Source organism: Anopheles moucheti, chromosome 2 (genome assembly GCF_943734755.1).
Source record: "Anopheles moucheti chromosome 2, idAnoMoucSN_F20_07, whole genome shotgun sequence".
Lineage (NCBI taxonomy): Eukaryota > Metazoa > Arthropoda > Insecta > Diptera > Culicidae > Anopheles > Anopheles moucheti.
Window position 1 is genome coordinate 9,796,908 of NC_069140.1, and position 15,059 is coordinate 9,811,966.

The 15,059-nt window shown below is 43.5% G+C and overlaps 1 protein-coding gene across 1 annotated transcript in view; it reads right to left on the reverse strand.

Annotated features, from left to right (window-relative positions):
* The window catches only part of LOC128298383 (uncharacterized), an 83,864-nt gene that overhangs the window by 35,876 nt on the left and 32,929 nt on the right, over window positions 1–15,059 (reverse strand). Inside the window, exons 3-5 of the mRNA XM_053034135.1 lie at window positions 13,907–14,005; window positions 7,712–8,251; window positions 5,682–6,185 (exon numbers count right to left, since the gene is read on the reverse strand). Coding sequence (XP_052890095.1) covers window positions 5,682–6,185; window positions 7,712–8,251; window positions 13,907–14,005 — 1,143 coding nt within the window. The remainder of the gene's footprint in view (window positions 1–5,681; window positions 6,186–7,711; window positions 8,252–13,906; window positions 14,006–15,059) is intronic.

Consider the following 15,059-nt stretch of genomic DNA (forward strand, 5'->3'; position numbering starts at 1 on the left):
TTAATATTATTCAATAAATCTATGCTTGACACAATCTACAGTGAGGTCGAACTGATGTTTCTGTAGTCGCGCAAACTTTGCAAATCACACAATATTAAACAAATATGGCACCAACATTCAATAAGATTTGCAATCCAATGATTCTTGCCGACGCCACATTCGACACATTGCCGCACTCGCACTTCGGGGTGGATTAAATCGACAAGGTTTGGTTGAAATATTTGTTGAGCAAATATTTGCCAGCAAGTGCGTTGTGTCTACACCGTAGCACAGACACGCATCGCACACTGGTCCCGTTCCCGTTCCTTGCCTTACGGAATGGAAAATCTGATCATTTCACAAACAGCAGACATCCTGGAAAACACCCTTAACGATTTCCATCAGCGACCTGGCGGAAAACTCATCACAATCACAAACCACTCATTCACACACACGCTCGGTACACAGGGTGCCGCACACGCACCGGCACCTCCACACGCAGACAGCGAACGTGAATTCAAAATGGTGGCAAAACGGCGGGGGAGGGTTTGGTTAATTAAATGTCGTTCGGAATGAAAACTACTCAGCAAAGCGACAGTGTGCGGTGTGCGGCATCACATCGAAAGCAGCCCAACAACTATTAGCGGCCCTTTTGCCGTATGTACACACCCGGCGTGCGTGAGTAATTTGGTGCGAGAGATTCCGTCCCCGGGTACGTGCTGCACTCGCAGCCTGGACGGTAGCCGTTCCGCAACTGACAGCGTTACGTTTTGCGAGGCGAAAAAATGTATCCCTTGTGTGTCGGGTTTTTGTTGTTGCTTTTATCAACAAATCGGGCACGTTTGGCCTCGTTCCGAGGTTCGTGAGTGGACGCCGTTTTGGGCTGGACGAGTAGCAAGCAGCGAAAAATGTATATAACAACGCCGACAATGGCGTTTGGGAGTTGTGTTGCGGAAGTCTTCAGTATGTAGAACCAACGTGCGTCATAAAGTTAGTGGTGTGTATGCGTTGAAACAGCATCATTCGTACGCTAGCATAGCCCGGACAAGGTTTGTAAACTACGACAAGCAAACTAGGACGACCATAGGCGAATATAAAGTGATGTGTATATGAAGGCTATAAAGTGCATCCGATGATGCGCCGTTGTATCTTTGTAAAAGTTTTTTTAAAACCAGCAAGTCCCTGTGATGAGGTCTATTATTAGTTGAGGCTCTAAAAGTTCCCCTGACCAAGACTCTATTATGTGAATTGTTGCAAAGCAGTTTGTTAGAATTATTTATGTCGGGTTGAGTTATTGAGTTGCAGATAATTTGGAATGCGTTACAGTTGGTCAAGTACTAGAGTGTATATACCACAATATGATTTTGATTAATATTTCGACTTCATTTTCCTTGGAATTCGTTGCACATAATGAAGCAATTAAAAAGTGTCAAATGGTGGGACGACTCTTAAAATATTAAAGAATATCTGAAGATCAACAGTTCTCAAATAATCCAAGAATCTCTATAGATCTTTGAAAATTCGATGGTGATTGGATATTCCTGGATCTTTGGATATCTGGAGAAATTTTGTTTCAGAATTGAAAATCCTTAAAGATGCTTGAATCTTTAGAATTCTATGACGGTTTATAAGGCTTCAGAGGTTTTTAAGGTTGAGATCTTGCTATATAAAAGAGATTCAAAGCCTTTCAATTGGTTTAAAAATTTGTTTTCAAGATTCTCCAATCTGGTGGTGTCAGATTTACCCAACACTAACGGAAATCATTATAAGTATGGTGCTGTAATGGTTGCTATCCCTTACCAGTTAGCGTTAGCGATTTTTTCGTCCAACCGAAACTCTCATCTCAGCCACATGTGGTGCAATATTTCCTCACACCCGAGCACGGCCAATAAATGGTCACAAAAGCTCATGTCAGAAAGTCGTAACTGGTGTCCATTAAAAACTTAGTTGCTGCCGGTGTGAGATCTTTATAGCAATCAGCGGCTCATTAGCGGCACAAGAGTGACTTTAATCGTGCCGAAGGATGCTGTTGGGAGCCCGATTCACCCGTTAAATGGCTTCGGATGTTCGGGCATCCCATTGCCGGTTGATTATGTGCGCCTTTAGCAAGGTTTATAATTGGAACCATCTTAAAGCACACTGTGGGCGGGTGACGGACGAGAGAGTGTTAAAGGATTGAGTGACAACTCCTCCATACTGCCCTCGTGGTAACCTGCACACACACATTCACGCATACGAAACATGAAAACACAGAAAGATGGACAATAAATTCGACAGTTATGGAAAAGCGTCCGTCCCAACCAAAGCGCCATATCCAAGCATCGTGATGTGGCTTGCTGGCTGGACCAGTGTGATAACGTTGCATTATTTGGTGAGGCTAAAGTCACGCTTGATGTTGGTCCACACGCTCGCTCTGACCATTGCGGGGATGGATTGAAAACAGCTTGAAAAGGGATGTTTTCATTTGGTGTGAAGATTTGGTGCCGAGAGAGGTTTTGCCACATGGAACGAAGTGAATGGTCCCCTTAATGGTTGGTGTCTCTTAAGCCGCCGGTTGGGACGGAACAATTCGTAAGAATAGAGAACGATTCAATATCTCGAGGGAACAGTTTACCTTTTTCTCCACCAGCAGCGCAACGGCACAGGCCTGGGCAGTGTAGCGAACACTGCAGCGAAATCGATCGAGGCAGTTGCTGGTGAGATTGCCGCCGTGAATAGCAGCTTTTTATCCGCCGCAAGCTTTCACGAATCGACCAGCTGAACCCAACAAACCCGGTGGCGCCACTCTACATACGGCGCGGGACACACAAGGGCATGTGTTTAAGTTTTTAAGTGTATTTTTTGTTTCCTTTCGGTCCTGTCGCTGATTTGCCAGCCAGTCGTACTGGGGCCCCCCAATGGTTGATGGTACGCGCGCCGAAGGATAAACGGAAATATAAATCAAAGCGCACGCTTTGAGTCGTACCATAACAACAAACAATTTTTATCTTCACAACATCCAACAACACCGCCAGAAAATGGAGGGTTGTGGAGCGAGCGTTACAATCGTTTCACGACAAGGCAGTGGAAATGGGAGTGGATTGGTGGAGCGGCACGAAGAAACCTCGATTTCGATTTCGTTCGGGTACCAGCTGCTCGGGTACGGCGGCAACCGTTTGCGAAATGGCGTCGGCATGCATTACAAATCATTACATTGTATCGTGCTGGGGGCGTCATTGGGAGGCAGTTATTACATCATCCTATCTTATGTGTGCGGTTCAACGGTGGAAGTTTGTATAAGCAGCGTTGGGAGGGAAGTAGGGTTCGCATGAAGACCGTTGTTTCCCTTGCCTTTTTAGTGCTAATGGGTGTAAAAGGATAGTGAGCTTTGACCTTGGCGGCACAAAAAAAACATTGAAGTAGGAAGGATTTATATACAGCCTTGTTGTAATGTGATTAATTTGCGGTAAGTTTGGAGAAAAACGAATTAAAAACGATGGATTTCAATGCACATCATTATGAGAGCAGAATAACGTAAAACAGCCTTGTCTTGATCGATCTCCCGAATTGATGAAGAATGCTGAGCAGTAACCTCAAACCTACTGATTTCGTTGCGAGATTTCAGTAATGAATCGCACGGATTCCAATGCTACCACACTTCCAAAATTGAACGGTTCGTTTGTCGTTCGTTCCGACTTTGGTCTTTAATTGAGACGAATGATGGAATCATGAGTCAGATTTTCCTTCCAATAAACCAGTTCCAATGGACGACTTTTGTGGAATGCTTCCGCAAAAAAAGACGAACTGCCCGCAACCGTAGGATCGCCGTTAAGTGGCATCCATTGGTCCAGCCGTGGGCCTCGGAAAGATGCTGAAAGTGTATTCATGTTTAAAGCCCAAACCATCGCTGGGTAGTTCGGTCGGCCGGATGCTCGTTCTATAATCAATTTTATTAGATCTGCGCCATAATTGAAAGCAAAAGGGCGGTGTGGGTGGCGGCTGCTGTTTGCCGTGCCTGTGTGTGCTGGACGCATCTTTGCGGTTCACCAGCAAAACGACCGAATGATGGAAGAACATCATCGGCCGAAACGAAACGCGCAGCTGGCGCTTCGTTGCTATTTTCATTTGCTGCTGTAAATGAAATTTTGTAGCAAGGTTAGGACCAACAGGGTTTCGAGAGTAAATGAAAGAGAGAACGAGAGAAAGAAGAAGAGAGAGAGAAAGCCGGCATGTACTTATTAAATGTATCCATCCGCAGTGGTTTGTTTGTCGCAACCGGGTGTATCAGTTTAGTTGAACAAAAAAAAATAGAAGCCCAGCGCAAACCACCTCTTAGTAAATGCGAAAGAAAAACGACCATCAGCGAAAAATTGCCGGCGGGAAAGTGGGTGCCAGAAAATTGTGCTTCCCGCGTGCTGATACTGTTTGGAAGTTTTGATGTACATAAAAGTATCGCCCCCGACAAAGTTATGGATGTTTTTGTCATAAACAAAGCAGGAAAAAAGGTCAGCACGGGCACGGTTTCGGTTGCGCCGTGTTTGTTGTGCAACCGTTTTGAAGCGTTTTGAAATTTACGGTTGAATGTTCCAGGTTTTTTTCTCTTTTGCCAAACAATACCGCCAATACGTTAATACAACGGTAATGGTAAAAACCAAATTTTGTCGCTCGTAGCTGCTGCCCATTCTGAGGGGGCGGGTCCAGTTGAGAGGAAGAAAGGAACGGGATGATGGGTCGGTAATCTGACTGTGCCTCGATCTATGTGGTACTGAAACCTACTCAAACTACGTTTTGGTTGGTTAGCTACGGGCATGCAATCGAAACTGGGATAAAAGGGATAACTAATTCAAGTTTACTGCTACGCTACGGATCGATACGTGTTGGTACTTCTTAGCGATGGGAATGTTGAGTTAGCAGGCAACAGAGCTCACGCAAACTACTGCGCCAGATTGGAGCGCGAACAGCAGCGAGTTGGTCGAATATTCGGTAACGCAGATTCAACGTAATGCTGGATTGCTGTGTGAGATTTTGAAAATTCAAATAGAATTACCCGCTCAGAATAGAATAAACCCGTAATTCGTTCAACCCATTGGTTGGCTTATACGAGCTGTTTTGTGGGATAATTAATGATCTTTTGTAGTGAATTCATACAGCCAATCCGCGGGGAAGTAACCATTTGCCGAGTGTATGTCAAGTTATTGTGTTACGGACATGGTGGGATAGAGGACAACAGGCAGGGGAAAATGTTACTTATTTGCTCTTGAAAATATCTATTAAAGCAATTCCTATGTTCTTTAAAAGAACTTTTTTTGTCTCAAATGTTGTTAAAATTTCACGGTACTATTATCCACTAATGGAGACGCCTGGTGTTTAGTAAATAAATTTGATGGAGGCGCCTAGTATTTGATGGAGAAAATCATCAAGGAGACGCCTGGTGTTTTGAATGGAGGCGCCTAGTTGTTTCAGTATAAAAATTTCGAGGTGACGCCTGGTGTTCTACATTAAAGAGCCCAGTAGTTGCGTCTTGAAAAAAAGAAAAATCAATCATGCAGTACTATGCCTTGTTGAAAAACTATTTGGAATATATTATGAAATGAAATGGGATTGTTATGAGTGGAAACGTGAAATGATAATGATAACGTGGGACATGATGGTCGCATGAGATGTGTGGATGAGCTAACGAAGGACACAGATAAAAACAACAACAGATAGTTTCTGTAAGGCACCTGGCAGAGGGGTGGCATGGCGGTGCTCATTGGATTTGCCCGGCTTGGCAGTGGCGAAACGTTAGCGTTGGTCGAGTAGTGATTGGTGCTGCTTCCACCGGTCGACGACGTTAGTGCGCTGTACTGTCCGTCGGTTAGCGCATGGCTGCTGGTACTAGACGTTACACCCATCGAGCTGATACCACCGGTGATGGAACTGATACCGGCGGCCATAGCCGAACTGACACCAACGCCCGCACCACTGCCGCTACCGCCGAGACCGATCGAGTTCATACCGAGCCCGGTGGTGGGCATGGTGCCGCCGGTCAGCCCGGACAGACCGCTCAGCATGGCCGAGGTGGAGATCTGCGACGCGAGGCTCGACGGTGTCTGGTGCAGGTGCGCTTGATGTGAGGATAGCCCGAGGCTGGTCGACACGCTCGCCAGCCCACCGGTGCCCAGCGCCGACGACATGATCGGTCCGGTTGTGCGTGGATGCTCTAGCTCGGCCAGTATGCGATTGTCCTAAAATGAGCGATCAGGACAGGATATCAGTTGTCGGATTCCAGTTGCCATTTCCGTTCTGGTGCGTTCGTAGTGCGGGCTGGTCGTACGTGACTTTGCTACGCTCGATGGTAAAGGAGACGACGTTCTTGGTTTTATTTTCATCTGGCACTAGGCGTGACACCACCGTTGCCCCATTGCCAGTCCTCGGCGGTGGCACTTCAACAGCCGTACCGGCATACGGGTTGCGCTAGGACAACGTGGGACCGAAAACAAAACGAAGAATTCTTTGGACATGCGTTTGACGCCATATCGCTTCTGTTACCATTGCAACGAACGAACATAACGGATGTTAAACGCGAAAAATGAAAACAATGTGACGAAAAACTAGATAATCGAGAGAGAGAGAGAGAAACTGCACACTAAATCGAAAGCAGAAAAAGCTTATAAAATCTGTTTTGGAATAAAAACACCCATGTGTGGATGCAGTTGTAATTAGAATGTGTTATATGCATGAACTTTAAGATATTTTCTTCTCTATCCGACGTCTATTCTACTAAGTAAACTATGTACAAAGAGCTGTTAATCTATTCTATGTAAAATGTTTTACTCTTCAGTCTTTTTGTGTCTTCAATTTGTAATAAAAAACTAACACTAATATTTAACAATCAAATGGAACGTTGACGAAGAAATATTGGAAAAACATGCTGTTTAATTCGTTTTCGTTGGTCATGAAGAAAAAATTACATCTATCGAACGAAACATTATATTATTCATTGACAATCAATAAATCAAAACACAATTTATAAACAAAACACAATTGCGATTAAAAGGTACGACTCCTAACACAATTCACTCTATACAAAGTAGTATTAGATGAAACTTTCATTATACAACAACAAAAAATCACCATGAATCTATTCACTATTCTATTTATCCACTTTTTCTATTCTATATGAATGAATCACTGCTCAACATAATGTTAGAGAGCAAACGTTGAGAGAAGATTTGCTTTTCCAGACAATTCAAACAAAACTTAGTTGCCTGGGCAAAGGCAAAGTTTAGTAAAATATACACAAAATAAACTAAAACATCACAGCAAAACATACAAAACACACAAACAAAACGGAATGCACCAGTTCAATAAAACGATAAAAAGCTGTACCACGAGCTGTTGGCACGAGCAGAAACACCATAATCCGGTACGTCCAGGCTCGGCGGATGCTGTTGAGGTTGTTCGTTTGCGAACGTAAAAAATCATATAAGGCTGAACCGAAGCACCAAAAACGTAAGAAAAAAAAAACGATCTTTTTTGAAATAGCAGTGTGGGGCCGAATAAACAGAAGTGAAAGAACTGGTGCAACAAAAACGAGAGTTTAAATCCCCAGCAAATAAAAAAAAACTGAAGCATAAATCCAATCGAAAACAAGCCGATCGTAGGCAAGTAAATGGAGAAAAAAGAAACTGAAAGCAACAATGACTGACCATAGGTGAACAAAAGAACGTGAATGCTGTTTTGAGTTTGTTCTCTAGTTTAACACACATACATTAGCAATGGATAAACGTGCCTGTTCGATCTTTGCCATTATTCTATCAATCTCGGTCCCTTGCTGGTGTCCGGTCGGTGTGGGCGCCCAGGTGACGGTGCTGCCGCCAGTGTTGCCAGTGCTGCCGGTTCCGATGCCGCTGCTGCTCACCGAACTCATGCCGATGCTTGTGCTGTGACCGATGCCACCACCTATACCGTCGATGCCGCGACTTCCGCTTCCAGCGTTACCGCCGGCAGCGGAGCCACCGTAGCCCGCTAGCGACCGCTCGAGGGCGCTAGTGTTGGTCGTGACCGAGCTCGTGTGGCCGTAGCCGCTACTACCGATGCTGTTCAGCGTGGCGCTGACGGACGATGAGTTGGTGGCGGTGCTGCAGCTATTGCCCACGGTGCCACGGCCCGCCATACTATCGCCCATGCCGCCCATCATCGTACCGCTCGATCCACCCGGGCCCGATCCGATCGTACGGCCGGGTCGGGATTTTAGCGCAGCTGATAACTCAAGCTGCAGTTCCTCGCATCGCACCGTTTCAAGTGCAGCCTTTATTGGGTCGGTGGCGGTAGTTCAATGATTCCCGAATTTTGTTTCGTTTGTCGAGATACCATCCATTGGATACGGCCAATCGTGTACGGGGAAGAGTGTGGCAGCGAATATTCACCACGGTTTCGAGCAGGACGACGAAACGCAAAGAAATAGAACACAATAATGGTTGATTCTTTTGTTTGTTATTCAGGGCTCAGACTGTGGCCATCAGTTAGGTGTGGGATAGTGGGAGATACAGGTGTGTCTGTTGGGTTTTGTGGGCTGTTTGGGGTGCATACTTAGTGATTGTTGTTATAGAATAGTACGTGTTTCGTTTTTTGCTCGTGGTAGTTCTAATGCGGGCATCAAATGATTTAAATTGAATGGCGGGTAAAGTGTGTTCTGTATTCTGTCACTGTTTTGCGCTACGAGAGGCAGAGGTGTCTTTCTTGCACGCAAAAACGAATAGAGAGAGAGAGAGAGAGAGAGCCCAAAAGTGGGACGGAATAAACGGATGGTTGAATTTTTTTGTTTCTTGCTGTTTGAGCTTGTACAAGTAGTGAGTGGAAAGGCGCACGCTGGACAGAAGAAAGCTTACAAAATACAGTACAATCATACACAGAGAGACACCCGTAACTACACAACTATCGGAAGAGCTTATAGTTCAATAGATCGAGGAATACGTAATGGTAAAATACGAAGTAATTGAGCGTACAGTAAAGGCGAGGAAAGGAAACATAGAAGTCGAAGAGAAGGTAAACGTTACAATAGCATTCTATTCATTACAGACGCACATCCCCTACGCAAGCTACATACGAGATACAAAGATACGTTCTATTAATAGGAAAGCAACACAAAACAATCACCACGCCTGTACTGGCATTAATTTGAAAAGCAAAAGATCTATTCGGCGTATGTAAAGCTTCTATGTCTACGAAATAATCAACCGCCTTCGTCAAAAGCAAAAGGAAATGAATGAACAGGGTATTGAAGAATATAAAGAGAAAGGTTCTAACAAATATGTCGAAGAATAACAGAAAGTAAACGTTTAAGTAAAGAGACGAGTGAGAAGAATGTTTCGGGCTGAAAGTTCACGTAAAACTTGCGCATGAGCATTAAGAAACGTTTATTTTTGCACAAAGCAAGTAGATGCCTCACGGCTCGATGGATGGGTGCGCTGTAGATAATTGAGCTTTGAAAAAATTTTCTTAAGCATGCTCTCAATGGAATGTTTTGTGATTAATTATATTCATTACAATGATTCTATGCTAACGGGTCATGGAAATATCGCGCATCGATCCATATGATGCTATTAACGTTCTATAATACTCTTTGAGAAAGGTAAACTGACAAGCATTTAGCGAATTATGAATCTTATTTTCGTTTGATGGTAAACTTTTTAAATTGACATTCAGGAACAAGTTGAAAACCTTACAATGAAGACCTCAGAAGGAAGTATATATTATAACTTAAAGGTTAAGTGCCCTCTCACTTTGGAGAAGCTCACTCACGTAGAAGAAATTGAATCTAAAATCGTCTTACTAACATCGATACGACAAACAACATGATGCGACATAATTAAACATTAATCAGACATTTACTTAATTAAACAGCTTTATCAAATGACGATACGCCAAAGGGACAAACTAATCGAAAGGTAGAGCTTCAAGAAAAGCGATCAAAACTTTCAAAAACCTTGTTATGGTTGAAATCGTTAGTGCAATTGTTAATGACACTGGCTGGACGTAAAAACCGTACAAAAGACTATTTTATAGCATCAGCAATTGGACGGACCCAAACTTTGCTGGAAAACAACAGAAAAAGGATGGGTGTGGTGTAAAGTTGCTTAGACGATGGGACGAACCAAACGAACCATATGTCGTTGAGAAGTAATGATCACCGAAGGCATTGTTGATCATTCGACACTGGGCTAATTTGTGGCGACAAGCGGTTACTGCTTCAACTGGAACCATAATTTGTTGTTATAATATTTGAAACATACTTTCTTCTTATTACCAATTCGTAGAACATGCCGTGAAGCATTTAACATGGAAACACAGTACCGTAGAAAGCGAACCATCTCCCAGCCCACTCTAGGCATCCAGCGGAAGACAAAACGTTCGGGCCCGGCTCGAGTAAAGAAACCGCCGACCACAATGTCACAAAACCCCTGGCCGGGGGCTCGTGAGCGTAAAATTAATGTATTTTCTTCTCCAGTTGGCTTGCACTGTTCTTGTGACTTCTATAATTGAATAGCCACTTTGGGGGTAATAAAACAGACAAGCTCACGTAAGTTCGCTTGCGTATCGGTCATAAATCTCGCCCCACGGTTTTTTGCGCCGGTGTCGAGAGGCAAAAGTCGCTACTTTGCTTGAACGGCTTGGCAGCCGTTCGGGCCTGGGCTTGCGAATCGGCACTGGTTTTCGGGGCCCGTAAAGCCGTGGCACGATCGTTCGTTTCGTGCCAGGGGAGCAACGAGGTGATGGTTTTATCGGTCCCACTACATGGGCGACGGCTGATTCGCAAGAGTTTTGTAAAATATCGTACGTTTCAATAAGCTGTTAAGGTGGATACTGGGTAGATTGCATGTGGTTTTACAGCTGAAGCAGGGCTATGTGGTAAGGCCGTAAATTTTCTGTTTAGTTTAGCGTTGTTTGGTGAACGGTTTTTTTTCGTTTTGCAAAATTTGGAGAATGAGATTGTTAAATATATCATGTCCATAGATATCGTAGCGACTGTTGGAAAAGTCTAATTTAATGATTTGGCGAAACACTGCTCATCTTGTTTCCGATCGTGAAAAGATTCCATTATTCTCTCGTTTTGCTACAGCGAGCTTTCGAGTGCTCTCATATTCTTTTGTAGGTGGATTGAATCCCATTGAAGGTTTTTTCCGCACAAGGGACCAGTTGATATACGATAAAGGTAAAGTGGTTTTGAATGACTATCTGTTCGTATGGTTTAGTATTTACAAGCCTTATCAAAAAGGTTTTTTGGTTTACCATTCACTACCACTACCATTTTTTGTTAGGCATAGGTGATCCACTGGGCGTCTCCATTGTAATTAAATTCAAAATGTTTTATTATAAAATCTTCAAATATGAAAAAAATCGCTTCTAGATCACTTTTCCAGATGTCAATGATAACATAGAGTTTAAAAAATAATTGAATGGTTTATATAGGCTAGGATGCTGGTCTCGTAACCCATCAAGTATTGGAGCTCAACATTAATTCAATAGGATTAATGAGGAAAATTCCAAGATGTTCGATGCATATATCATACCATCAAAGTAGCTCATTCATCAATGAAGAGAAGGAAGACTTGCTCAAATAAGTCGATTGGAGAAGCATTTTTATAAATGTTCTTAGAACTCTGCCTGAAATTACGATTGATATTTATACCCTTCGGTTCTCAAATAATAAATTGAAAGCCTCACGACAATCACCTTACAAAGCTTTCTCAGAACGTCCATTAATGTTGTATGGAACAATGCATGTCTTTCATTGATAATCGTTTTTAACAGATTACCTCAAACGCAGATGGTGAAAGGACAAATATTGTTCAAACAATCACCATTCTCCCTGTCTAGTTCCTTACGAGTGCGCCATATTTTATCACTCGTCGGCCATCTTCCAAACGGACAATATGGACGTCCGGTTTCATCATTTCGCTCGGCCCAAAGTCTGCCTTTCAAAACGCTTTGTTTTGGAGCGGCCCGGTGGCATGATGGTAGCGGAGCCGGTCTTCACACGAACGGACCGGACTAAATCCCATCCGGACCAATCCCCCGTAGCAAGGACTGACTATCCGGCTACGTGGTAAAATAAGTCGATACGGCCAGGCCGTTCTAACGAAAAAAAAAAAAAAAAAAAAAAAAAAAAAAAAAAAAAAAAAAAAAAAAACGCTTTGTTTCCGCTTCGTCGACTGGAACCGGCATCGGAAGCAAGAAAATGACCCACCATTCGAGTAGCGCCGACGATGAAAAATGTAACTTCTCAAGAGTAGATCAGGTGCGGTCGAGAAAACACCCGGCCACACGGTAGGTTTTCCTGCCATTTCCAGCTTGTCCCGGCTGGTCGCGCTACCCCCGTGCGTTAAAAAATCGTCGAGGTTTGTCTGCAATTTATCACTTTTAATTGCATAACAAGCTGCTGATAAACCGGGCGTGGTTGGCGTTCGTTCTATAATGCTCCGATTAGCACGGCGAGTGGGTTTCCCGTTTTGTGCTGCGTTACCGTTTCCCGACCGGTTACCGACGATGCCAAGAACTTGCTAATTACTTCGTCATTTTTGTGTAATGAAAAATGAACAGAGCCTCCCCACCCTCCGGGTTCGGTTTTGCGACGCGCTCCCGGAGGGTGGTTGCGGCATGTCATCGGTTCGCTGAGCGCTAAGCGAGTTCTCTGGTCGTTTCCGGAGCGCTGACGATGATGCCCGCGCTGATGGCGATGATGATTACGTTGCGCTTGTTTGTTTGCCAACGGCTTTCCTTGTCGCTAGTTTTGTGTGCCACGTGGTGTTTCCGGTAACAGTTAAGGTAAGAAAGTTATCATCACCCCCACGACGACCCGTCCATTAGACGCTTTTGCCATTTGCTTCATGCGCTCGTGTTCGGGTAAAGCGAAAAGACAAAAAAGCGGTGTGACTGCTGCCATCGTCCTTGACTCCGGCACCTGACTGCTAATCAGCGGGAGCGGTTCGGTAAGGGTTCGATGGTGGGGAGAAGCAGCTCCAAGACCGAGCGGCATTGTACGAGGGTTTTGTGTGAAGGTCGATACGAAGGTTGGCGTTGACAGTTGATGGTGCTTCAACCGTGAAGGAACCGCGGTCTAGACTGGGTGTTCATTGACGCCCCATCTCGCTACCCGGGAGCTGAGCATGTACAAACAATAAGCCACCCACACGCACACACGCAACGGTTCAGGTTCTCTAGAGCTCATGCAACAAAACAAGCAACAAAAACGCGTTGGAAGTTTGGACGGCCTTCACATACGCGATCGAACACATGGCGATAAAGGGATTTAATCTACCTCAAACAAATAGAACATATGCAACAACACAACACGACACGGAACATGAAACGAGGTGGAAATGAAAATTAAAACTCGAAGCGTAGAATAAACTCAACTTCAGAAAGAACAAACAAAAATAGATAAAAGATTTGCTAAATAGGAAAAGTAGAAATAAAGCATAAAGCAAACTTTAAATCGGATAAAGTTAGAAAACAACAAACTGGCGAGGAATTGAAAAGAAGGAAGTAGTAACTATTCTAAAATACCAACTGATTAAGCTACATGATCAACAACAAGTAAAACAGTAACCATGTGAAGAGGAAGCGTAGTAAGATCGATAGCACTTTGTTGGTAGATACGTGTCGATGTTGACAGGATGGTGTGTACTGTTGATGGTGAATGGTGTGCTGCGGTTGTGAAATCTTAGTTGTTCCAATACAATTCACCTACCAAACCTCAAACAATTACATGTTGCTGAATGGAATTGGTGAGCTACAGTTACAGATGTTTTGTTTATTTTCTTGTGTGGTTTTTTATTTGGGAGTTTGTAGCTGGGTGCGATGACGTACATGATTTGGAGAGTTAAGGGTATGGAAGGTGTATGCTCGGGAAGGAATGTGTGTAGTATGTAGTGATAAGTATAGAAAATTTGTTAACACAGACCTTCTTCTCCAACTCGCGGGCTCTGGACTGCAACGTTTCTATCGGTTCACTTATCCTACCCATGCCGGACGACATACCTCTAAGCTGTGCCAGAGCTTCCTGTAAATGGAGCGTGTGAAGAGAGAATCAATGAGAAACGGTGTGAATTGATGAGATGCGAGATTGATGATGTCTCGGCCCGTAAGAGCTTCGGTTAAAGGTTGGCCATCAATCAGTACGAGCCGGATAAACATGAGTAAGTTGCGCTGGGCTAGACCGCCCGCCATTCGTTATCGGTAGATTCCTGGAGATGGATGCAGGGCGTTTAGCATGACGCAGAAATTGAACAAGATAATCTTGGTTGTTGGAGATGTGAGAAGATTCCGTGTGTTATACATATATATATATTGAATCATTTAGAGCTAGCCCAACGCCAGGACAGGGAACGGTTGCATAAGAATCGAACCCGATGGAAACCAGAAATGTATGAAAGATTCAGGGCAAAAAAGTACGACAGCACACAGCTTAAGCAAATCCGTCTATCGTATCAATGAACCTTTTGTTTGAAAATGATTCAAAATTCAATAGACGACACTAAACGGGAACAGCATAAATTGGGCCATAAGAAGCCGATCGATCGTACGGAATAATCGGGAGAACAATTGGAAAAGCTCCAAATTTCGATCAAAAAGGAAAATGAACCGCTCAATAATGAGCAACGAAAGTTTAATTCTAGCAAAATGTTATCATCTCCAGGCGGACTGCTCTCACTGTTGCAGAATGATTGAAAATTATCGGAAAGCAATTAGTACCATCCTTCATTTATGTTTTCTATCACTTATGTTGCGTTTACTCGTTCCTTTTCATTCTATATCTCCTTCTCTTCATTATATTCTCCTTCTTGCTGATCGTTTGATGATTTTCAAAGTATTTTTTTTATTTTTAAGAATGACTTCATTTTTTTGCTACCAAAAAAACGATGATGCTTCGAAATAAAGAAATTCAATAGATTCTTAACTTAATCTTTGGTTTTGTTAATTTAAAGTTCAAAAGAAGTTGTACAAAAAGAAAAGAAGATGTAGCTTTATAGTACATCACCGAATGAGGCTAAATCAGATAAATATACCAATAATCAAACACAATACAAATAATCAATCAACCATTTCTTGTGTCC